The 26,919-nt window shown below is 48.5% G+C and overlaps 1 protein-coding gene across 3 annotated transcripts in view; it reads right to left on the reverse strand.

Moving 5' to 3' along the window:
- LOC119386211 (solute carrier family 23 member 1) overlaps positions 1-26,919 on the reverse strand; it is a 117,459-nt gene that overhangs the window by 20,846 nt on the left and 69,694 nt on the right. The window contains exons 2-3 of one of the 3 annotated variants that reach the window (XM_049413758.1): positions 1,283-1,501; positions 494-667 (exon numbers count right to left, since the gene is read on the reverse strand). The exons of 1 other annotated variant lie outside the window; for it this stretch is intronic. In XM_049413758.1, coding sequence (XP_049269715.1) covers positions 494-667; positions 1,283-1,501 — 393 coding nt within the window. The remainder of the gene's footprint in view (positions 1-493; positions 668-1,282; positions 1,502-26,919) is intronic. One more of the 3 variants, XM_049413756.1, reaches the window with a different exon arrangement.

Raw genomic sequence — 26,919 nt, forward strand, 5'->3', positions numbered from 1 at the left:
ATCTCATATTACCTATTAACCAGGCCCGTAGCCAGGAATTTTTTTCGGGTGGGGGGGGGGGGGCACTTATCAAAGGCCTTGAATATCTGAGAAAAACACCTATTTTTAATATAAATTTCGAGGGGTGGGGGGCTACATTCCCTCCCCCCCCCCCTTTGGCTACAGGCCTGCTATTAACAAAGTGTCCGGAAGAGTAGCCGAGTCGCAAGGATGCTGCCACAGTTAGACTGTTCCCTTTTGGTGAAAAACGAGAAAGAACACGCTTGGCACGGCGGTGAAACTTCGCCTCCCCTCCAAAGGAGAACCCTCTTCCCACGTATGGGTACCATAATCGACTTTTTCTACTGGCTGACCTCCCTGCTGTATTCTCCCTCTCCTATGTTTCTCTATGACCGTGAAGCAAGCACAGCCTTAACTGGAATCTGAATCGTGCGTACTGCACGGATGGATGCAATTAAGGATAGGAAGTGTAGAAATAGAAAGGAGTCCCTGCCTGGATGACGGGTAGGCGCACGCCGAGAGTTGCCTGCAGCAGCGTTCCCAGGCCGGACACGAACAGGATGGTGGAGATGAGCTGCGCGCGTGCCGGGTCGTCCTCGGCGATGCACAGGTAGGGCGCCAGCAGGAACGGGTAGCTCACCGTGCCGCCCATCATGGTCAGGTAGTGCTGCACGTTATTCCGGTCGGTCAAATGCCACCGGTAATTATGAACATAAACGCGCGTATCCTTTTGCACCCTTTTGGACGAGTTATCCGATGAGATATTCGGCCCCCACCGGCGGCAAGGTCGTCCTTTCGTCCACTTTAATTTCTTTACATTTATGTCGTAATTACTACAGTACAGTTAAAGTACTACAAATAACGTCCCTTGGCCTCATTGTCTTTTGGTTTCATTAGGTTATGTCTAACAAAAAAAATAAAAAAAACGAGCCCTTTTTTTGTTTAATACTGCGTGACGTGCTACACAGCTGTGCTGGTCGTCCACCTTCGCAGAGTGAAAAAGGGCTCCCAATTTTTTTTTGATTGCGCTACGACGGCTTTATCGCGCTCGCCAGCCCATCCATTTTCCCGTTCACGCGCTGATCTCCATATTATGTCGTACCAAAGGGCCCGGCTAAACATCCACTTTACTACAAAAGTATATGTCGTAATTAAAATTGAGAAAATAAATTTTATTTAAGCAATGAATAAATAATGAATAAATTTAGGCAATAAACATTGAACGGGTAGTTCGCTTACTTTGCCAAAGAAAAAGAGGGGTTCGCTTATGGCGGTATTGTACCTGGAATCCGAGCACCAGGCAGAGGTACCAGGGCGGAGTGTCGTTAACCCTGTAGAGAACGGTGTCTCCCCTGGTCTTCTCCTTGCTCTCCGGAGTCGCGACCAGCACCGACGTGCCGTTGGTCTGCTGCTTGCCGTTGGCTACATTGTTGACGAATGTGGTGGTTCCGTTGGAGACGCCGTGTCCATTGGGAAGCTGCGCCTTGCCCGGAATTGGTTCCTGCGCAATCGGTAAAAAAAATATCTGAGCAAGCTTCTCTTAACGAAGGTCCCGTTTTCAGCATTGTGAGGATCCCGTTTTCAGTATTTATGCTCTGGGACCATCATCCGCATACAAGTATTTTGTAACTGATGCATATGTAACCAATAAACTGAAAGCGAAACTGAGAACAACAACAACAACAACAACAACAACAACAACAACAACAACAACAACAACAACAACAACAACAACAAACTATCACGCATCGAACATTTCCTGTTCATGTAGAGTAAGAATCACAGCAGTGTCGTCAATCACACAGCCAATACCGTACAACAAAGGACAAAAGAATGTGGTTCTTGGCCTAAACAATAACATAAACAAATTGCTCGAACCGCGAGGCCTTACCATTTACTTAGAACGTGAGACTTCCAGTTCCCGTATGTCCAATTCTGCAGAAAACAGTGCACAATTTGCATCGGCTTTGACCTATATCTGTTAGCAATCGCTTTGTTTTGGGGTCGTGCTGATCGCTTGAGAAAGAGCCCATCGCTTTGGACATATCTGTAGACAGTTCGGCAGCGGCTTCTTTGCGATACCCTCTGATACAGAATGGCCGAAGGATACCCTTCCCCAAGACCCGCTTTTGACCAGCGCTAGAGTATAGAAAACACGCAGATGTCTATGACACGGCTGTGCAGCTAGAAGCGACAATGATAGGCTGCTTTGGGGACTTGACTATACTTTCCTTTACGCATCCTCAAACAATCGGAACGTCACTCCGTTCCGTTGTGCACGCTTTCGTCTTTTAGAGCTGTCTCTGCGAACTTAGCGCCCGCTCACTTTTGATTGCTCTTTCATTCGAGTCGTGCTATCGTGATACTGCCGCGTAGAGGAGGCTATAACAACCGCCCGTCCCTTACACTCACACGCACACGCTTCCTCGCTAAAGTACACGCAAAAGGCAGAACCGTTCTCATCTGGAGCACCATGCACCTACACCGTTCGAGCGGAGAACCGTTCAACTGGAGAACAAATTATAATCGCTTGTTTTCTGCAGAAGAAATATTACGTAGCGATTTGTTGAGGGCACAGCTGTGGAATTCTTTTTTTTTTTTAATTTTGCAATGCGAAAAATAAGCGACGCCGAGCTTATTACAAGCCTGTCAGATAGTGCCGTTAGCATAGGTCGGCACTGTAAGAGAATACTCACTAACACTCACTCACCCCAATTTTTTCAGCCTTCGCACTCACTCACGTTCATATTCACGCCTACTCACACTCATAGGTACTTACTCACGTTCATACTCACGTTTACTCACACTCATAGGTGCTCACTCACGTTCATACTCACGCCCACTCACACTCATAGGCACTCACTCAGGTTCATACTCACGCCCATTCACACTCATAAGCATTCACTCACGTTCATACTCACGCCTACTCACACCCATAGGCTCTCACTCACGTTCATACTCACGCCTACTCACACTCATAGGCTCTCACTCACGTTCATACTCACGCCCACTCACACTCATAGGCACTCACTCACGTTCATACTCCCGCCTACTCACACTCATATGCACTCACTCACCTTCATACTCACGCCTACTCACACTCATTGGCATTCACTCACGTTCATACTCACACCTACTCACACTCATAAGCATTCACTCACGTTCATACTCACACCTAATCACACTCAGGCACTCACTCACCTTCATACTCACGCCTACTCACACTCATAGGCATTCACCTCACGTTCACACTCACACCTACTCACACTCATAAGCATTCACTCACGTTCCTACTCACACCTACTCACACTCATAGGCATTCACTCACGTTCATACTCACACCTACTCACACTCATAGACACTCACTCACGTTCATACTCACGCCTACTCACACTCATAGACACTCATTCACGTTCATACTCAAGCCTACTCACACTCATAGGCGCTCACTCACGTTCATACTCACGCCTACTCACACTCATAGGCACTCACTCACAGTTCATACTCACACTTACAGGCACTCACTCACGTTCATACTCACGCCTACTCACACTCATAGGCACTCACTCACGTTCATACTTACGCTTACTTACACTCATAGACACTCACTCAAGTTCCTATTCACACTTACAGGCACTTACTCGACGTTCATACTCACGCCTACTCACAGTCATACGTACTCAATCACGTTCATACTCACACCTACTCCTACTCATAGGCGCTCACTCACGTTCATACTCACGCCCACCAACACCAACTGATGGGCATACTCACGCCCATACTCGCGCCCACTCACACCCACTGAAGTTCATACTCACGCTTCCTCACACTCATAGGCACTCACTCACGTTCATGCTCACACGTCACGACCATTGGTAGTCACTCGTGTTCATACTCACGCCCGCTCACACTCATAAGTGTTCACTCACTTTCAGTAACGCCTCTCACACTCATTGGTACTCACGCACGTTCATACTCACGTGCACTGACTATCATACCTACTCACTCACGTTCACACTCACACGTACACACACTCATAGCACTTACGCTCTTACTCACATCTACTCGTACTCACTCACGTTCACACTCACGCCATCTCACACTCATAGGCACTCACTCAGGTTCATACTCACGCCCACTTACGCTCATAAGTACTCACGTTCACACTCAAGGGTACTCACACTTATGGGCACTCGCTCACGTTTATACTCATACCTGCTCATACCCATCGGTACTCACCGACCCATTCACACTGGTAAGTACTGACTCACTCCTACTCACACTGGTGCTCACGTTCATACTCACACCTACTCACAGCCATTTGTACTCACGTTCACTCATGTCTACTCACTCCCATGGGTACTCACTCATATTCATACTCACACCTATTACACTCGTATGTTGCCTTCATACTCATGCCTTCTCATATCCCTCGTCACTCACTCATACTCACACTCACACCTTTGAAATGAGTCTACTCATGAATGAACATGCCATGCTTTCCGCTCTACTCACACTCACATGCGGCCCCTGATGTCCATATTGAAGTACACTCCCGTTCACAGATACTCGCGTTTACACGTCCAATAGCTCCATCTTCGATCATTACCACTCCCACCTAAAGTTCCTAGAACAGGGAAAAATCTAGGGACTTTACTCACACCTACTCAACCTCGCCGGGTCTCATTCACATCTCTCTGTCACACTGGACAAAAGTTTTGTATGCATTCGCATCTAAGATGATCATCTCTCATATATTCTCGTTATATCCGAACGTGCAGATTTGTAAGATTGTAATGGATAGTCTCAGAAACAAACCGCGGATGTTAACACTGGTTCAAGGGAAATGTGCTATGTATATGTATTATTTTTTTTTATTTGAACTTTATTCAGACAGACATTGTCTGGGATGAAGGGGCTAAAAGCAGGTGCAACTCCCTGACGAAGGCCCCTCTACCCATACATTGCTCAGGGGATGTCATATGGGATGTCGGGACCGCGGAAAATTTGTTCGAATTAACGAAATGCCGAATTATCGAAAGTATCAAGGAAACAATAAACAAGTGTCTATTACATCAATGCATTCGCATTTTCTTGATGACCACTTAAATTCATGGTACATATCTGGCATAAAAGCAATGCAAATGCCGCAAATTTCTTCATTCGCAACTCCGTTCACAATGTGACCGCGGCTCAAGACAGCCGTGTCTTAACGCTAAACGTGATCTGCCCCCCTCCCTTATTACGTACCGCCACCGCCACCACGCGCACGTGAAGATAACTTCTGCGCCGGAAAAATTATCGACAAATGATCGTTCGTTCATCGTGATGTCGCAACCTTAATTTATACCAGCATGCGCACTGCGGCTGAATCTCTTCACCTTCAACAGCTTCCACTATGTTCGAGTTGCGTGACATTGCGCGTGCATTGCCCGAAGTCAAAACGAGGCTACTGAGTGCCGCATCCGCTGTGAACGAAAGTGCGGTTGCTAAATTAAGACACGATCATAGCGACCACGCAGTTCCGAAGGCGCGTGCGCGGCCTGCGCCCACAGTCGAAACGAAACTGCTCGGCAGAGCATCCGCTGCTGAATAAACCTGGCTCGCTAATGCACAATAATGAATGGCTACTACACAGTTCTGAAGCGACGCGGCGAAAACGAAACTACTGCTTGTCGCAGCTTTGACCCGCAGTCGCCGCTGGCGCTATGGACGCGATCATAGATATATCACCCACGCAGTTCGCGTGCGCCGAGCAAAATCGAAGACAAAGCAAGTGGGCCGCAGCCGTCGAAGTCTTTGTCGCCAACAACGTGATTATGGCTAGATCGTGGACGGCGACCACGCCTTTATGAAGGACCGCAGCCGTTTGAGTTGTTCGCGAATGCCGTTTTTCCTCCTGTGAGTCGAACTCCGAGTCGAACCTCGGATTGCTTGGTGCGCTCCGAGGTTCGTCCGAATTAACCGGGTTGCGGGCAAATATGACCGAATTAACAAGAGTTTGATACCATTAAACAATGCATAAGCTTGCCGCGACCAGCGAACACGTCCGAATTATCCGATTTTCCGAATTAACGAAGAGTGAATAACGACCTTTTAGCGTATAACTTTTCATTTTCGTCGACTGACCAAACAGCAAATGTACGGGGCGCTTATTTGCTTACTCCACTTTCACTACTTATGCCAGGGGTTTAATACTCACGTCAGCTAACGAGCCGCAGCCACGAAAATTTATTCCCACAAGGGCCAGGACACAATCACGAAGGTAAGAGCGGGGGGCGGGTAGGAATAGCTTGTACAAAATGTCAAGCCATGCATAAGCATGCTCCGCCGCTATGTCAGGGACAATTTTCTCCCCCCCCCCCCTTTCTCGCCCCTGAAGTGCATTGTGCTTGCACGCTGCTCGACCAATATAGCATTGAATGCTTAGGTTTGTTTTGTCGGCGAACACAGTGAAAATCCAGCGCACAATCACGACGTCGAGGAAGAAGCACACAACCACAGCGCTGATCGGCCTTGTCCCACATTGTGATTTCTGTGCGCCACACCAGCGGCCGCGTTAATCCTTGGATTATGCCGCTTTTGAGACATGGCGAGTTGACGACGCAGTATGAACGTCTGCATTACGCCATAAAAATGTGTATCTAGTACATTGAATCGGTGTACTTCATATAAAGTTATTCGTATTAAGGCGAAAGTCTTATATGCCTCATCAAGCGGGAAAAGTGACCTGTAATGCCATGTGACGCTCCCTCCTAGTCCTTTTCCTTCGTCCATGTACAAGCCCTATCATTAAACACACACACACACACACACACACACACACACACACACACACACACACACACACACACACACACACACACACACACACCACACACACACACACACACACACACACACACACACACACACACACACACACACACACACACACGAGATCACGGGAAATACATCATCTCATTATGCGCTCCTGTCGACCACCGCCACGGGACCGGCGAGGCTGCCATCGTCCGAGGCGGCAGAAGAAATGGCCATAGCCCTAGCAATACTCCATAGTGGCAACGAGGACACACTTGTCGTGAGTGACGCCAAGACGGTGGTGCGAAACTTTACCAAGGGATGGGTCTCCGTCGAGGCGGCGCACATGCTGAACGCCAGAGTCGTGGACTTCAAGTCCTGCGCTATCACCACCAAATCTCTCAAGTGGTTCCCCACGCATGTGGGAGAGCTTGGCAACGAACAAAGACCCGACCTCCCGTCGAACCACATAAGCGCGCCCACCGCGTCGCGAGACCGCTAACCCGCCGCGACGCTGGACGAAAGGGCCACCGCTGTGCGAGACATCGTCGATGGCGAGGCACCCAAGGTTGGAGGACATTCTTCTGCGACGATGCATAACAGACCCCGAAGCCTTACAGGACTGCAAGGACATCATGGTCACGTACCACGAGATCTTCAGCCACTACAGGAAAACGCCACCCCACAAGCAGCTAGAGAGGTCTCAGGCGTCTGACCTGAGACGTCTGCAAATTGACACATTCGAATATCCCCGGCATCTGAACAGGCTGTGTCCGTCGCTCCACCCGTCACCCGGCTGTCCGTGGTGCGGGCACGAGACAGCCGACATGGCACACACACTTTGGAAGTGCGAGTGCGGTATTCGCCGCCACTACCTGGACGAGGGAGTGTGTACCCCATGACGACTGGCTGATTGGTGGCGAGCCGCCCTTCTCAGCCCACATCTAGTGGACCAAATCTGGGCTGTCCAGCGAGCCAGGGCTATCGCCGAGGACGTCGCACGATGTTCCCCGGACGACGGCTCCTGGAGGCCTAGCCCGGGTCAGTGATTCCTCGTTGGACTCTAAATATTTTAAAGTTCATTACCTACCTACCTCATTATGCGCAAGGATCAAAAGGTCATCACAAACTTATAATTTATGAAGGAAGCCTTTTATGTCTCACGCGAAGCACGAAAGGCTGGCTCAAAAAACCTAGTGACCGCTAAAGCGCGGAACTGTGCGCTACCTTTGCCTTTGCGGCCTTCGTGTGAAAAAGAAAAAGCAAAGCGGCGCTTGTGCGATATAAATTGCAATGTAAAATAGTCGCACCCGATGGCTTTGGTATTCAAGCCGTCTTAGGAGAATGCATCAGGGGCACTGTGAATCTTTTTCCTGGTTTCTAGGATATTCACGATCCCTCGGTTCCTTCAAAGCCATCGTGCTGAGGTAGCCAAAACTTCTTTATCATATTGTCGCGACGTCAAGACAGAGGCCGTAACGCACGGAATGATCGCGTCTTTTTTTTTCTACAATTTTCGCTTTTAAGTACATGTGAGAAGTCTGGGATGCGTGAGAAAGTATTATGAAAGAAGTAAACTTACGGATTAGCTCGACATCTACGGACTACGAACTGGCACAGATACAGGTTGTCCTGTGATGTCATTTTCGGCTTTTAGTTTTCGCACTTTGCGGAGTATCAACGTGAAATATTTTCGCTATAGCCAAAGTAAAATGTAGTGATTAGTGATGCCGAAAATTGCGCTCAATCTGAAGAGAAATAAAGTAAAGTAAACCGGTAAGAGACAGGCCAAGATGGATATAGTCAGGATAAAAAAAAAATTAGGATTTTTCCTGACAAATCAGACGATGCTTTAGAACAAGAAGAAAATATGGACGTGGAATGATGAACAATACCTTAACCACACTGATTTACGAAACAACAATTTGAAGGTAAATCATGAAGGCAAGCATTAAGTAAATTCTCCAAAACTATAAAAAATAATAAAGAAACGACAACGCGTCAGTATTACCAACTCCAGTGATCAAGTATAATTAGTAGACTGTAGAAACTGGAACACCACTATGTTAGTTGGCGAAATCATTTACTGTTGCTGAGCGCTCACTTATTTTCTCTGATAATAATATCTGGGTTTAACGCGCCAAAACCACGATATGATTATGAGGCGTGCCGCAGTGGAGGGCTCCGGAAATTTTGACCAGCTGGTGTTCTTTAACGTGCACTGACATCGCACAGTACACGGGCATCTACCACCACGCCTCCATCGAAATGCGACCGCCGCGGCCGGGGTCGTACACGCGACCTTCGCGTCAGCAGCCGAGCACCGTCCGCTACGCCACCGCGGCGGACTCTTAATTTCTCTAGTATTAGCAAAAAGGTTGCTCGTGGTGGTGTTGCACACGTCACCGGTCTCAGGAAAATTAATAGTCGAAACAGTGCTACACTTTAAGAAAAAAAAAAGGTCAAAAGGGGGTCACGGCAACCGACTCTCTTCGGTAATTCATTTCACCCCTTTTGGAAGGTAGAATCAGAAAATGATATTTAACTTTTCTGCAAGAGTCAGTTGTCACTCTTGCAGCGCGTTTTGATCGGCTAGCGTGTCGAAGACGTCGCCGTCGCGTCGGCACTGGCTATGCACGAATGAAAGCAAATCTTTTCTGAGAAATCGCTTCAAAATTTGGTTTCAGAATAAGCACTTCTTTGCGCCAGCGTATTCCGACACCCAAGCACATCCTCCGGCAGTCAGGGGCACGCCGTGAGCGGTTACAGACCGCATGTTTTACAAACGTAACCCATCTTTAAATACTCAGCAAACACATTCGAGTACGAGCACCCGAACGACACGCAGCGCGCGCGGACGCCGTCTACGTCGAGATCAAACATGTCATATGCTATAATTGGCGCACATAACTCCCACAATCACGTAAACTCACTTGATTCTGTTACAGCGTCATCGCAGATGTTGGCGAACCATGAAAACAGCAAACAGAAACCAAGGAAAAAAGTGCACGGCGGCGACCGCAACAACGCGCGCCGTCGAAAGTCTATCGCTTTTTCACCTTACCGGCGAGGCGTGTCCCACTTAAGTGACCAACGCGTACGTGTTGGAAGCATCCTTCTATGTCTGTACCTCAAACTAGCGTCTTTAAGCCTAGAAAAACCATAATATATAGTGCGTCTAAGCGTTCTGTAGACGGGCTTTTTTTTACGTTCCCACGCGCGGAAGCATGCTGCACACTCATGGTTGATAGAAATGTTATTATGAAGTAAACTAAAGCGCATCTCCAAACGACATCTTGCACCTTCAGCAGTGCAGACACAATGTGCGATCAGCAAAAGATGACCCTTGATGATAGTTTGCATCGCTCATTTTATGGGAGCTTGTACAGCAACGCGCATAACGGCATCCGCAACAGACCCGCGGACGCAGGCTGCTGTTGGAAATGGCTGGCAGATAACTTCCGCAGAGCTGCTGCAGACGCCCAGCTAAAGCTGTATAATTAGTACCTACGAAAGCAGTACACTCACCGTTAACGGGCGCACGTTGTTAGTGTCCGCTGCTCCATGAATATTCCGCCCTCCTAGCGTGACTTCGAGCACGGAGCCTGGCGTCAACGCCACCGAAGATGCGCATTTTTGATCGAACACAAAACAGCACGACAGGCAACTGACGCAACCCGTGCAACCGACGCAACGCACAACGCATTCCAAGAGACCGAGCAAACTGAGAGAGAAGGCCGAGGCGCGGCGCCAGCCCGGCTGGCTCCGTCGGCGAGGGAGGCGAGCCACAGCGTCAGAACGGCGCCGAACGGCAAACGCGCGATACGTATGGCGCATACGACTGCGCCTTCATCGCGGAAGCCAATCGAAACGCGCTTTAGGAGAGTCCCGTGACTCCAGCCCAAATGCTCTCTTTCTCTCATCTACCTTCCAAAAGGGATCAAATGGACACCCGAAGAGAGTCACGCGGCCGTGACCCTCTTTTGACTCTTCTTTTTCTTAGAGTGTACTCAGTTACTCACACTAATAGTACCCTCATGAGTGCTCACTCACGTTCAAACTCACGACTACTCACACTCATGAGCACTCACACACGTTCATACTCACGCCTACTCACCCTCATGAGTGCTCACTGACGTTCACACTCACGTCCACTCGCACTCATGAGCACTCACTCACGTTCATACTCATTCCTACTCACACTCACGTCCACTCACACTCATGAGCACTCACTCACGTTCATACTCATTCCTACTCACACTCAATGAGTACTCACTCACGTCCACTCACACTCATGAGCACTCACTCACGTTCATACTCACATCTACTCACACTCATGAGTACTCCCTCACGTTCATACTCACATCTACTCACACTCATCAGTACTCACTCACGTTCACACTCACGCCTGCTCACCTTCATGAGTGCTCACTCACGTTCACACTCACGTCCACTCACACTCATGAGCCCTCACTCACGTTCATACTCACATCTACTCCCACTCATGAGTACTCACTCACGTTCGCACTCACGCCTACTCACCCCCATGAGTGCTCACTCACGTTCACACTCACGTCCATTCACACTCATGAGCACTCACTCACGTCATACTCACGACTACTCACACTCATGAGTGCTCACTCACGTTCACACTCACGTCCACTTACACTCATGAGTGCTCACTCACGTTCACACTCACGACTACTCACACTCATGAGTGCTCACTCACGTTCATACTCACGAATACTCACACTCATGAGTGCTCACTCACGTTCACACTCACGTCCACTCACACTCATGAGTGCTCACTCACGTTCACACTCACGACCACTCACACTCATGAGTGCTCACTCACGTTCACACTCACGTCCACTCACACTCATGAGTACTCACTCATACTCACACTCACGTCCACTCACACTCATGAGTACTCACTCATACTCACACTCACAACGTTCAAATGAGTGTGAGTGAGTGTGAGTGAGTGCACTCATGAGTGAGTGTGCCGAGCTATGGCCGTTAGACGTTGCAGTCGTGTGGGGCAAAGTTACGTTTTGTAGCGTTAGCTACACTTGCCTAGCCGGAGCCGATTTCGCGTGGGTCATCATGAGCCGTGCTGCGCATGCGCGAGGATGAGTGCGGAGCCGGCATCTCACGCGCTCGCCGCCACCGCCGCGCGCGGCTCGCCGCTGCTGGTGACGGAGAGCAGGAGGAGTGGGATCGTAGCCGGGCAGACAGACTGGCGCCGGCGCGCGCGACTCGCCGCTGCTGCTCTGCGCATACGAGAGGGGTGACGTCGAAGCCATGGCGGCGCGCAGCTATTCGCCTTCGCTGTGCAGTCGCCGTCTGACAATGCGCTGGTGCCGCTTGATAGCGCCTCTGACTGGCGTTTGCAGGTGGGTACGCCATGGAGAAGGAGAGCGCGAATGCTGCTCAACGGCGCAGAAGAGCCGAGAAGCTTATGTCATCGGATCCCGAAGTAGCTGCCTGGAAATTAGCGGTTCAGCGTACGAAGAATGAAGAGAGGAAGGCTAAACGTGCTGCGGAGACACTGGAGGAAAGGGAGGAACGTCTAGCAAAGCGGCGTCTCCAGGATGCCAAGCGACGTGCCCGACCACCCCTCCAGCAGCAACAACAAGACGCCATCGATGACGTCAAGGCTCGCCGATCGACTGCCTATACTGTGAAACTTAGCGAAAGCGCCAGTGCGACTCGGACCTTCGAGATGAACTTCGTAAGCAATCCGTTTGGATACGTGTGCGACGTGTGTGAAAGACTATGGCACATGAAAGACTTGACGCCGCTAAGTAGTGCCATGCGTGAAACGTTGAGTTTAGTGGCGGCGCCTGAGTGGGTTGAAACCGTGGCGCGGGTTTGTACAACGTGTAAGAACTTTCTCGTTAAGCAGAACATTCCGCTCTTTAGCGTTACGAATGGGTATCGTTACCCGGCCATGCCGCCAGGTCTTCCGGTTCTGAACGATGTGGCCGAATGTGTGTCATTGGAGCAGCAGTAAGCATGACAATCAAGCTAATCCTAGACAATCTGGAAAGCTCAGAATAATCAGCTGAACCTTTGCTAACGCTACGTATATCCTGGCATAGCCGAGCTAAGCCACTGCAAATTTTTTTTAATTGCTGGATTCATGCATGCGTCATAACTCAAGTTTAACATAAATATTGAATCGCAGAGCGTGCTAATTACTTAAATCAAACTCTGACACACAGAGCTTATCCATTGTGTCATCGCCTGTCAAACATCTCTCCTTGTCTCATGCCTTTTCCAATTTTCTTGCCTTGTAGCTTCCTTTCAGTACTGTCTTTTCCCGTTTCTCACAATTAATACCACAATATCGGTAGTCGCGGGGTAGTTTGCCATTCGCATAGGCTATGCATTGTAGAAGGAAAACACTCTACGGCAGCGGCGGGTATCGCAGTCCTGTTTTCCGCCAGAGGAAGAGGTGCAGAAGGTGTCAAAGGATGGCGTACACAACAGCATATCACACAATTCAGTGAGAAAAAAACTTTCTCGCAGAAAATATACTATACAACTTGCCGTTCTGAGCACACTACGTACGAAGTGATACACGTCTCACATTCTCTGTGTGTTTATTATTATCACTTTTTGCGTAAGAGTTTAGATAAACTTGACAACGACAGACGTGATCCTCCGTAAACAAGTTTTCTCCATACCGAGAGCAAAATGGTGCCAGTTACATTAACGTTTACGTAACTTGCTGTTCATGCAGCATTTATGTCTTAACGCTTGTCCTTGGATTCTGATGTTGTCGAACTGCCGTTATTTATCAACGAGCACGAACAGATGCTTCCCGCTTGTTTATGCGGTCGGCCTGCGGATATAAGCGGCCGCGTTTCCAGGCAAGCACGCGTACAGTATACTCTACCGCGACCAGGATGTTCTCCTTGAACCGACGTGCCTCTTTGTTGTGGATCGCTTAAAAAAATATCGGGACACGGCGATAGACCGAAACGCGTTAACGAACGCGCAAAGAAAGGGAGAACGAGCGGCGCGCTATGTCGCTTCTATCTCCATCGTTATCTATGCAATCCTAATAGTATGACTCAGATCAAGGTTGCCAATGCTATACGTGTCCCGTGTATTTTTCGAAGCTGTCTTCGTGCGGCGGGGAAAAAAAAAGAAAGGAAATCGGGACAAATTGTACGGAAGATAAGGGTCATGCAGGCGTCCGCGTGACATCCTTGCAGAGCATGCACTGTGCCTCGAAGGTCTCGCTCTTACGCTGGCGCGCGCGAGCACCATCAGCCTCAGTTCCGTCTCCTTCGGTATTCTCGCTATGATGTTTCGCCGCCGCGCGAGGCGTCTGGATTGTTGCAGCGTGAAACGGCGGGAAAGCTCCGAAGTGAGTCAAGGACGATCGCTGAGAAGGAAGAAGGCTTTCCGCTCCCACCTGCCTCTCACAACGTATACACGCTTCGTCGCTTACGCATACTCCAGAGGCGTTTGCTTTGCAGTTCCCATTTCCTAAATGGCGCTGCTCACACTTTCCTCTTTTGCAGTGGAAAATTTGCAAGCTTTATTCGAACATACGGTATGCTGAGGGCCGTGGATGGGCTTGACGAACTGTTAACATGCCTCAGCCGGCATTCGTGGCGTCTTTGATAGGCGTCGCTATATCTATATAGCTTTGATCAGTCCCAAGAAGAAAAAAAAAATTGGCCGCGTATCTGCGTGCTTCGCTGCAAATGTCGTATAAAGACGATAGAAGAGGCGCTGCGTGAGATATGGACGCCATCTGGCAATTCGTCGGGAAACATGAGTGCTGTGTTGCGGGCTGGTAGTCCCGGCGCAGCAGCAGGCGAAGAGCGGCGGTGACCAACGCTACCGGCGGGGACGCCAGCCAGCCCGAACACGCGGTTTGGCGCGAAGCGCTGAAGCAGAAGAAACGTCCGCACTCAACGAGTACTCTCCACACACTCTTTTATTTACACGTCGCCTGGGTAAAACAGGAATGCCTGAGCGGCGCTCCATGGCATTCGTACATAGAGTTACTGTATATGCTACCTTTAGGTAGCAGAGTTGCGCATAGGTCTGGCTAGCAACCACAGCTATGCGGCGAAGACGCGCTCCGTTTTTGCAGGCGACATGCCTACCGGGTCACCGATCGGCAAGTTTGGCGTGTCGAAGACCGGTGATTAACATTACTGTGAATGACTAGTGCCAGTCCAGTTCGCTGCAGCGGTGCGATCGAGAAATACAAGACTTGGTCCGAGCGTCAGCTTCTCCGCAACGCATGGTCGCTAGCGGCGTTTGGAAGACGAATGCGCAACTCTGCTACCGAAAGGTAGCATATGCAGTAACTCTATTCGTACAGTGCAAAACAGAACCGAAACCGAAACACAACAATGAGCTGGTGCAGAGGGCACGGAGGAAGGAAAGTCTCAGCGCAGTCGCATTTTCAGCGCAGCTTAAGAAACTAAAGTCTTTAGAATTACGTATGTATGCATTTTCTAATAAAGGAACACACCACCTAATATTTACCTAATGATGTTGTGCCTCAGATATGCGTAATGTTTGCTTTTTGATCGACAATGTACACAAGTATGAACCTAGTCCGCCGTTCAAGATGGCTGGCCCTTGGGCAAGTGGTTCAACTTTGGCCGAGTTGCTGAATCAAGTGACGTGCCGACAAACAGAAAGACAGACGGACAGGACAGAAAGACAGACCAAAATTTCTCCGTTTAAGTATCCCAAGAAAGAATATCGTCTTTAAACGAAAGGACATTGTGCCAAAACATAAACAAAGAGACCGTAACGACTTTATCCCTTTGAAATCGAGATGACAACCCGGGATCTGTGACCACTCAGCCGTCTACAGCCGTCACCGACGCGCTTCACTGGCTCGATGGCTCTGACATTTTGCTACTTAGCACGGTGTGCCGAGATTGATTGCCAACCGTGGTAGCCGTATTGAGCTGGGATCGGCGCGCAAACACGCTATACCGCCGGGCTTTGGGTGCGTCTTAGTCTAGTGGTACACTCCCTTGTATGCACTCAAACAGAACAAACTTGAGGTCTACGACTACGGCGCCCCTCCAAGTTATTTGAAGTCAGCTCAATTTCTTTCCGCATTGAAGATATATAGTCAGCGTGCCGTCGCAGTTTCGCGGTTACCTTGACCTGTTCTACACTGATCCGCAGTTTCTCGAGCGATCGTATAGAGAAATCCAAGGGCTTCTGTGGCTCTCACTGCGGTGGGGCCACCACGGGTCGGAAACGGAGGTTTATACACACCCCTATAAAGACGCAATTAAAGACCAATGTGGCCTAGTTGGTCGCTTGCTTTATGGAACATGGTTTTATTGGCACGAATTAAAACAGAACTCGTCAAGGTCTGCGTTTGTCATCTGGGTTCTTTTGCTGTGTTCCGTCCTACTAGTGAAGCTTGCTGGGCAGTTTGGTGATTCATGACGGTAATAACAGCGCGAACGTAACGGTACGCGACGAACACACACTGGTCGTGTCTGTTCCTTTTTCGTACCGTGCCGTAACGTTCGCGCTATTCTTACCTTCCCAATACGTCTGATACGTGCCGATAAAACGGCCTCGCCACGGTAGTCTATAGTGGTTATGGCCGCTCGACTGCTGACCCGAAGGTCGCGGGATCGAATCCCAGCCGCGGCGGCTGCATTTTCGATGGAGGCGAAAATGTTTGAAGCCCGTGTACTTAGATTTAGGTGCACGTTAAAGAACCCCAGGTGGTCGAAATTTCCGGAGCCCTCCACTACGGCGTCTCTCGTAATCGTACCATGGTTTTGGGACGTTAAACCCGATATAATAATAATGTTATTATTATTATTGTGTTATTAGTAGTGCAGATAAAACCATGTTCCATAAAGCTTCCCCCTCCCTAATCTTTCCCAGAAGGCAGCAGAGATGGATCGCCCTCCCCGTAACCCCCCCTCTCTCTCTCAAGACTTCGCAATGTCTTCTCCCTTTCCCCTTCCCTCAGAACGAGAATCCTGGCCGGACACGCACACCGGAACCGGCTAGCAACTCATGCGCGTAATTCCCCGCTAAACTGCCGATATACGCCGAAGTGTTTTTCACGTTAAACTGAGCAGTAACGCGTTTGCGCCACCTGTTGCCGTCTTATTGCCGCGCCGGCGGCAAAACGGAAGGCTTTTTCCCGGACACCACGGCCGGTTTCTCCAAGCAGCACCACGCACTTTCGACCTCCAAATGAGGAAGCAGACTTTCATTATTGTTTCTTTGCTCGAACACATACATATGTGCACATTTCATTAAGAGCTTGGAACCTTGGCCAATTGACTTAATAATGCTACGACCTTGCGTCTATTAGCTACTTATTGTGACAACAAGTGTACGCAGAAAAGCGGGCAGAGTCGCAGCAACAGTTGCTTGCATGTGGGCTGCTTCTATTTAGCGATAAATATTTCTCGCGCCATTAAAATCAAGAAAGCAGGTATGCCACTGGCAAGAAAGCAGGTATGCCACTGCTCAACTTGACGCCCTCGGAACTACGGCCAATATATTGCACTTGCAGAAAAACTCCGCTACGTTTGCTCACGGTATGCGTTGTCTTAGCTGCAGGACGTGCACCGAAGAAGCTAGCGGCTAACTATCCTCAACAATTCGGGACAGAGTAATGGGTAATAGTTGATAGCTGTTTCATTATACAAAGCGCGTTTCCCGACTTTCGAGGCGCACCCGCCACGGTGGTCTACTGGTTACCAGAGGCGTAGCCAAGGGGGGAGGGGTTGGGGGGGTTCAAACCCTCCCCGAAATTTTTCAGTTTTGCTTGCGTATATATACACGCAGACCTACAAACGCACGCACGAACATACATAAAGTATGGTTGAACCCCCCCGAAAAAAATTTCTGGCTACGCCCCGGCTGGTTACGGTGCTCGACTGCTGAACCGAAGGTCGCGAAATCGAATCCCGGCCGCGGCGGCCGCATTTTCGATGGAGGTGAATATGCTTGAGGCCCGTGTACTTTGATTTAGGTGCACGTTAAAGAACACCGGTTGGTCGAAATTTCCGGAGCCCTCCACTACGGCGTCTCTCATAATCATATCGTGGTTTTGGGACGTAAAACCCCAACAATTATTATTACTTTCGTGGCCCACTAAAGATAACTGATTACAGCAGCGAAGCCAGCGAACTTGTATACGCATAAATTAATGTAATAGACTTCGCCTTGATGAACGCAAGCACTAGGTCTTATGTGGTGTGCCGAATAGCTTGTAACGCTCGTATCGTCATCTTATCGCCTTTTTGCGGTACGCGTCCGCATTTTCGAGTCAAAATTTGAACGGTATGACGACCACTCAACGGCACACGTCTCTTCTCTCAGAACACGGGAGTGCTGCGGGGTAGCATTCGTGTCCGGATATCAGTCGAGTGCGGGATCCCTGTTTAGCAGCTTACGTCACAGCCGGTCCTCTAGTTGGCTTACGGCAGACCTGCAGGGATTATCTTTTGTCTCCAATAAAAAATATAGCAATTATTAGGGTCTTGCCTCCCAAAACCACGGTATAAATGTGAGATGCGCTGTAGTGGAGGTCTCCGTAAATTTCGACCGACCTGGGGTTCTTTAACGAGCGCCTACATCTAAGCACACAGACCTCCAGCACTTTGGCTCCATCGGAATGCGGCCACAGTTGTCGGGAATCGCTACCGCGACATTCTGGTCAGCAGTCGAGCGCCATAACCACTAGACTAACGCGGCGGGTATCTTTCGTCTCCAAACGCGCGTGATTCTGAATTATAAAAATAGACAGGGTCGAACACCGGCCACGGCGGCAGCATTTCGATGGACGCTAAATGCTATAGAGGCCCGTGTGCTTGGATATAGGTGCACGTTAAAGAACCCCGGGTACGTTACGCGCCACGAAAGCGCTGCTGACTTTCTTGCAGGCCACAAGCCTGACCGAAGCTTTGTAAACAGTGTAATCTATGTATGTTTGTGTGTGGTGATCAGTGTATATATCATAATCATCACCCAGCACCTGGAGTAGCATGTCGGGCGAATAGCCAGGCAAACATCTGCAGCTTTTCATTAAAACATTTCTCTCTCTCTCTCCCAGGTGGTCGAAATTTCCGGAGCCCTCCGGCCTCCAATACGGCGTCCTTCATAATCATATCGTGGTTTTGTTACATAAAACCCCAATTATTATTATTATTATTATTATTATTATTATTATTATTATTATTATTATTATTATTATTATTATTATTATTATTATTATTATTATTATTATTATTATTATTTAAAAAAAAACTTGGAGTACGCTTGAGCTTCGCCTAGACTGCCTACTGCAAGTACTGTTGTTAAGCGCCCCCTGCGCCATAATTATTCCTTTTGCGAATCAGCGAAGGGCGCACTACGCGTCCGTAAGGCAACACGCGTACCCTCGCAGCTGCTCACCTTGTTGATGCTTTTGCTGATGATGATTAAATATGTCTGAGAGCATTGTAATGTATGCACCTTTAAAACACCCACTCGTTGCGCAATTCACACGTTTTGACGCCTGGCGCGATTCTACGCTTCTGCCACGCAATATTACATGTCGGGGAAGGAGACTCCTTCCACCACATGGCATTCATATAGTGTTTTTTTTTTCTTTTTCAAAGCAGCTTCACGAAATAGCATGGATATACGTGCCCTGGTCTGTAAATTGCAGGCTATGCAACGAGCCTGAAACAATCGAGCATTGTTTTATTCATCGCCGTGATGCATTTAATTTCTGGGACATTCTTAAGAGAACCCTCAGAAAAGAATTTCCAATTAACATCGCATGGTGTTAGGTTCCTCCCGTTCAAAAAGAGCACCAACAATAGTGCACCATATGATTTAATCATGCTGTTAGGTCTATATTCGCTATGGAGAAGCCGCATGATTCAGGGGGGCGTAGCCAGAAATTTTTTTCGGGGGGGGGGGGGGTTCAACCATAGTTTATGTATGTTCGTGCGTGCGTTTGTATGTGTGCGTGTGTATATACGCAAGCAAAACTGAAAAATTTCGGGGGGGGTTTGAACCCCCCCCCCCTTGGCTACGCCCCTGGCATGATTGACAGACACGCTGAGCCACCTCGCTCGACAAGGTCTGTCTTCCGAGAAGAAGCAGCTAACGTGCGTAGTGTTGCTGAGGAGGAGGAGGAGGAAGGAAATGAAGGAAAGGCAGGGAGGTTAACCAGACGCGCGTCCGGTTTGCTACCCTACGCTGGGGGGAAGGGATGAAGGGATTAAAAGAAAGAAAGAAGAGGGAAGAAGGCACTGTCAGGGTACATATGCACCTGTCCATTGAATGCCTACAAGCGGTCGTTTAAGCCGGTCGATTTTAAAAACAGCAGTAATGCTCGCGTCGCTTTGCTAGCCTGCGATGCCCGTAGGGCCACGATCCGAGGATCTTCTCTTCGGAAAACGGTCTGTCGTCTAACTTGTTCAGCGCATCGCGCAGAACGTTTCGTTCGTTCACAAAACGTCCACAGAAACACAGTAGATGTTCTATCGTTTCGTTGCTATTGCACGAGTCACATTTTGAGGTGTCTGCCATTCCTATGCGAAAAGAGTACGCCTGCGTGAAAGCTACTCCTAACCACAGGCGGCACAGTAAAGTTGCATCACGGCGGGGGACGTGCGATGGAACTTGGAGCTTCCTCGATGGGTCTAGTTCATGCAGGTGACGGTTCCAGACACTGGGGTCACTCAACCAAGTTTGCGTCATGGTGTCAGCGAACGAGCGTAGACCCTTTGCAGCGTCTGTCCTCGACAAGGGTATTGGGGTTCCGGAGTGGCTTGGACTTCTGGACGCTTGTGTCTGTTTACCGGACTTTTGAAGATTCCTTGGACTATGTGAAATTATATGTGTTTTGTGCATATGTGCATGTGAGTGTAATTCTAAAGCGATGAAATACGTTGTAATAGATGGCGAGATTTGATGGCATTATTCCCATGCATTAAAGAAAAAAAATAACATGGCTCTGTGGTAGAACACCTGCTTGCCACGCAGGCGGCCTGGGTTCGATTCTCACACGAATCCGAAGGCTTTTATTATTTATTTTATTTGCACCTTTCTAGTTTTTTTGGTCACGGACAAGGTTATTTTTCACTGACAGCCAACGACGCCGTCACCTGCATTTCTGCGAAACGAGCTCTTTAACGCTATCGCGTTAATATACGTCATAACGCTAATAGATGACCAGTGAGAATCAGTGCTTAATTGTGAAATGCTGTTGGGAAAATAAATAAATGCTGACTTTAGTCAGTCAGAAAGCTATATACAGTACACTCCTAAGTGAGCTAATGATTCTGCCGTGTTACGCTGAAACTGAAGAATTAAAAAAAAGTGAGGGAAGTCCTGACCCCCTTTCGTCTATTTGCCACTTGCAGCTACGCCCTATACTTTCGCATTTCGAAAGCGCGTGTACCGACACAGCACGTTAAGGCATCGCTTGATCGCAACATTCCCGTCAGTCGGATACGTTTCAGTACCCGCTGACAAAAACAGCGAAGTTTGACGTAGTTTCCAGTCTTAGCGGAAGGGAACCGGTGCTAAGCGGACCACACGTGCCTGCTTCATTTTCAGCGGAAACATTCACACAACGAGCGGACCCCAGAAGAGGTGCAGCAGAACGAACGACCGATAAAAAGGAGAAGAGAGGATATTGACAGGACAGTCTGGCGTCTCTGTCGCAAGCCCACATCCTTTCTGAATGGCTTCATTGTTTGTCTTTCGGCGTAGCGCAAATATAGCACACGAACGTAGAGGAAAGATATGACACATACACAGCACTGTGTGTGTGTCCTATTCTTTCTATACTTCCATGTACGTAGTACTTTTTGGTCAACGCCTGAGAGCCTCTGTGATGACGTACATATTAGTAAGCCGAAAAAATTGGGGGACGCCTATGCTTCGCCTTTAAGAGTTGAACGCGATAGCAATATCCTGCCCCTAGTGCGCACTTCGAACACTACGAGTGTTTAACAGAATGCGCGCAATGAGGTGTGTGCCTTATGTAATGGGTAGCATGCTTTAAACCAGGAGCAATTATGCGCGAGAACCTTTTTCGAAGCTGCGATGCACCCACTACGTGGTCTTAAGGGAATACGCGCAGTAATGTGTGTGCCTTTTGTAATGGGTGGCTGTCTTTAAACCACCAAGTCATTAGGATATTGACATGGTGTGACGCCCGATGGCAATGTACGCTTGTACCACGCAATATTACTGCCATATTACATCTCGTACTGTGACACCTGTACACAGGACGCGTATTTTTGGGAAGCAGCAAAGTTACTTTCAGTGCAGCTCCAAGCAGAGGCGTGGCTGTGCCAGAAGAACACCCCTGGCACAGCCACGCCTCTGCTTGGAGCTGCACTGGGACGTCCTGCAAAGGACACTAAAGAAAGATTTCCCATTGGACGCACAGGGCATAAGGTATTTGATGATTGAAAATGATGATGGATTTCCTTATGATATCACAATGTTATTGGCGCTTTACAGCATTTGGAGGTCCCGAATGGCTGTGCGTAACGCTGATGTTGACGCTCGGCGAGCCATAGATTACTTTTGTGAGACGCTGACTTCGTTTCTTGAATTGCAAAAAATGCAAAGGGTTTACCCGATTGGGTACCTCGCATGGAATTGCTGTTGCACATGAAACAATTGTAGACAGGATGTACTCTCTTCTCACGGTTGAAAACTGAAGCCCTGCAATAAAGACAAAAAAAAAAAAAGAGGCGTGGCTGTGTGGTAGAACACCTGCTTGCCACGCCGACGGCCTGGGTTCGATTCTCACTCGGACCCAACATTTTTATTAGTTATTTTATTTGCAGCTTTTTCGATTTTTCGGTCACGGACAAGATGATGATTTTTCGCTCACAACCAACGGTGCCGGCGCCGACGGCGGAATTTCTGCGATACGAGCTCTTTAACGCTATCGCGCTAATATATCAACTCTGACTCCAGTGTTTGTTATAGCTTTATACTACTTCAATTTGGCTTACATTTTATTTTATTTTATAGGCTCCCGCAGTATTGGCTTAATAAGACTGGGGCGTTCCGCCAAAGAGCATTAGGTCGTTGGTTCGTATACCGGCACCTGCGCGTGGCCAGATTTCTACAGGAGCGCATAAAGAAAAAGTACACATGAAGAAACACCACGAGGATATATCTAATCCGTAGCCATTAGCTGCCATACATATAGGCAAGGTTGATTTCTTAAACGCGTTGAAATCGGTCAGTAGATTCAAGTGAGCGAGCAACCAAGTGACAATAAGCCACAATGTATAGCGCGTAATCGGCGTTGAATGCAGTTTGCTAAACTATAAAAGAGGACTGTACGTCGGCATATATGGCTCAGAAAACGCACCTGTCGCGGGTTCTAGAAAGTCACGGTGTTGCACGTATATTTCTACAGCAGCACGAAACCCGTCTCTGTTCTTAATGCCATATATAGCGTAAGCTCTATCGAACTTCGGAGACGCGCTCTCCTCATCCCTTTTATTACGTTCTCGGAATTCGTTTCGCATCCTCAGTGCGTTACTTTCTGTTTTTTTTTTCTTATTCCGTCATGTAGTGTGAACACGTGTGAACAGTAAATGCGAAACGGACAAAATAATATATAGACGACACGCGGAGGTGCGGAAAAGCGGAGAGAAGACAGAGGAAGAAAAAAGTAGTCGAGCACTGACGACTCTCGAATGCAGATTTCCTGCCGGCAGTGCAAGCGGCGTCGTCGTAAACGAGAATGCGATCGAGAGCAGGAGAAAGGTGGTACACGAGGAGAGACCGAATGGTTAAACAAGACCGCGTCACCCGCGGAACCTGCTCTGAAAAGCAAGTTCCGGTTGACTGCCGCGAAAAGAAGCCACGCGATTGAAAGATAATAATAACTGCTGGGGCTCTGCGTCACAAAACCACGGTATGGTGTACAGTAGCGTAGCCAGAAACTTTTTTCGGGAACGGTGGGGGGGGGGGGGGGGGGGGGGCGTAACCATACTTTATGTACGTTCGTGCGTGCGTTTGTATGTGTGCGTGAATATACACACGTGCGAAATTGAAAAATTTTGGGGGATTTAAAATTAATCACATTAAATTATTGAAAATAATTTATAATTGCGCTGCTTATATCGGACACAACCTAATACTCCAGCGGCTGCCAGGACACTGCGGCATCGTTGGCAACAACTTGACCGCCGACGCTGCCAGATCGGCCCGCGCTTGAGTACTGAACATCATTCTGCCATTATTAAGAGCGGCCTCTGCAGTAGAGGGTTGCCGTGTTGCGCGTTCTACTACCCTGGATGGCTCAGTTGTATACTACTTGAAGGACTCTGATAATACTCTGCCGTAGCCCTTACTAAGCCGTAGCCCTTACTAATTCATGCAGATATCGCATTTTAATTACCATCTCACCCATGTGCGCTCGGTGGAGATATGAAGAGGTCATCAGCCATCACATTGTTCATGCTGCGTTCTTCAAACGGGCCTTGAAATTTGATGGCGCGATCGGCCTTTTACCGAAGCAAAGGTCCTGGGAACCTAGCCTCAAGTCGTACAGGCCGACCTCTCCAACTTTTTCTCTTTAAAGTCTTCTTCTCCCCTCCTCTCCCCCTCTCATCATCCCAGAAAGCAACATTGGCTCGTTCTATATACAGTGCCTGAAAAATTTTGAGTACGGGACTTGAGACGCGCTATGGCATGCCGTGTGTGTGTGTGTGTGTGTGTGTGTGTGTGTGTGTGTGTGTGTGTGTGTGTGTGTGTGTGTGTGTGTGTGTGTGTGTGTGTGTGTGTGTGTGTGTGTGTGTGTGTGTGTGTGTGTGTGTGTGTGTGTTTGTGTGTGTGTGTGTGTGTGTGTGTGTGTGTGTGTGTGTGTGTGTGTGTGTGTGTGTGGTGTGTGTGTGTGTGTGTGTGTGTGTGTGTGTGTGTGTGTGTGTGTGTGTGTGTGTGTGTGTGTGTGTGTGTGTGTGTGTGTGTGTGTGTGTGTGTGTGAATTTGTATTACTGTATACTGACTTCACCTTAGGCGCATTTGTTGGGTATAAATAAATACCGGGCAAAATGCATTCCCTCTTACCATAAGAGCAGATAATGAAATAAGAAATTCGAATGTTTGTCAATATCAACAATTTCGTCTCTAATATAAATTAAGAAAGGAATGGTCCCGAAATGCTTTCATTGTGGGACTCCCGAAGAAACAGGTTTAACAGCAGACCAATACTCATTTATTTCCAGGAACAACAAAAAATAAGGTGAAGGAAAATGAATTGTTCTATACGAATACCATATACCTGTCAATTCTCCTCAGTAGTATGTCTCTCAAATTCGGAGAATCAAAGAAGACGTCAGGGACATCGCACTCGTTAGGCTTTGTTTAATATATAAAAAGCGGTCTTCCTGCTTCGTCACTAGAACACGTTTTGCTTGTCGGAAAAAGAGAAAGGCAAAAATATGTTTTTTTTTTTTCTTTTATAACGTTCACGCTTTGGCGAGCATCCGCGAACGCGGAAAGGTGTGGTTGATTGGCAGAGTGTGCATTTTGTCCTCGTGACTGCTTGCTTGACTGACGAGGCGCGACGCGATCTCGGAATCCGGTTCCAGACAAATGCGTTTGACGTCGACATGCGCGTCGTTGTCGTCCGTACACTCGTACGTGTCCACTGACTACAAGTCTGCGATCGGACGTCTTCGTATATGTGCACCTTCGAGGTGGCATTCAAGGGTGTATAAGGAGAAACGCCTACACAGCGTAGATAAAAGAACAGCAACAAGAAAGTATACGTTTATGCTTCCGGCTCCGTGCCGTGAAATATGGAAGGTATATGCCGAAAGGCGTGTGAATACCATCGGAAATCAATGGCGGAGATCGTGCAGGCAATTACTACGGCGGCCGAACCTCCGTCGCTCATCGCCTCTTGACTCCATCCGATTTCGTCACACCTTCGTCGAACAATAAAAGTTGCTGTGTCGGGAACGGGCACGTAAAATAATAATAAAAAATAGGCAGGTTCGCAACAGTAAGAACGTTCAAAAGAGAGAATGATTTACGCGGCATTGCCACCGAGGTCAGGATGTCATAACTAGCTGATTGTGCAGCAGGGTGCGGCATTTACATGAGCACGCGAACAGGCGTACTGAGGCGTGCAATCGAGAGTTGAAGCAACATGGTGGTTACGTGGTCATCTTCAAAAGGCTTTGCTGATGCGCGCATTTAGCTAATCACGCACATAAGTGCATAGGTGTGGGCGGAGATGCAGTGCGCCGCGCATCAATCAATTTGGGCCCTCTTGGGAAAGTACGTTCATTAACGGGGAAGTAAGATGCTTTTGTAGCAGGGATTACTGCAGTACGCCAGAGCGTAAACCCGTGACCTTCTTGACGGTCTTCGCTACTCTGTTGCTCTGGCCTTGGGCAGTTCAGCACGAAGTTGCAGATTTGTCGGCCTTTTATCAGTTTGATCGGTCCGGTTTTCTTTTTTTCTGGAGAAAACGACAGTGGGCCAAAGACACCGATGGTTCACTGAGCATTCTCAAGGCCGACACTTTCTAAGCAACAACACTCAGCCATGCGTGCACGCTGCGTCCAAACGGACGGACGCAGAGCTGGCGAATCGTATCGCGACAGGCGTTGTTGTGACCGTGAGACAGGAAGGCAAAACACTTCATCATAAATTGGGCCCGCTTCCCCCGAGTTGTCATCCTATGGACGGAGAAAGCGTATTTACTTTCCAAGGAAAATCTCTCCGGTACAACTTATCACATACGCCTTGTAATAGGAAACAGAAACAACGCCAAATATCCCCACTCTCGCTAGGAGACACGAAGATCCCTATAAAAGCTCAGCTGAGTGGGTTAATTACGTATTATATGCCAAGACACACTCCTTCGCTAGCGACGGACGGCTTGACAGTACTAAAGTTTACTTGTCACTCATCGTGACAGCTCAGACGCGGACGGGGGCGATCTGATATTTTAGTAGCGTAGACGTCTAGTTAATGGTTAACCAGTCAAGGCAGTTTTTCTGTAGAGGCGAAGACGCCGCATCCTTTACGGGTCATCCGGGACGCGCCACTTCCCCCTTCCCCATGCAGGTTCCTGATGTAGACGTCGACTCG

The sequence above is a fragment of the Rhipicephalus sanguineus genome, chromosome 3, assembly GCF_013339695.2.
Source record: "Rhipicephalus sanguineus isolate Rsan-2018 chromosome 3, BIME_Rsan_1.4, whole genome shotgun sequence".
In the NCBI taxonomy this organism is placed as follows: domain Eukaryota; kingdom Metazoa; phylum Arthropoda; class Arachnida; order Ixodida; family Ixodidae; genus Rhipicephalus; species Rhipicephalus sanguineus.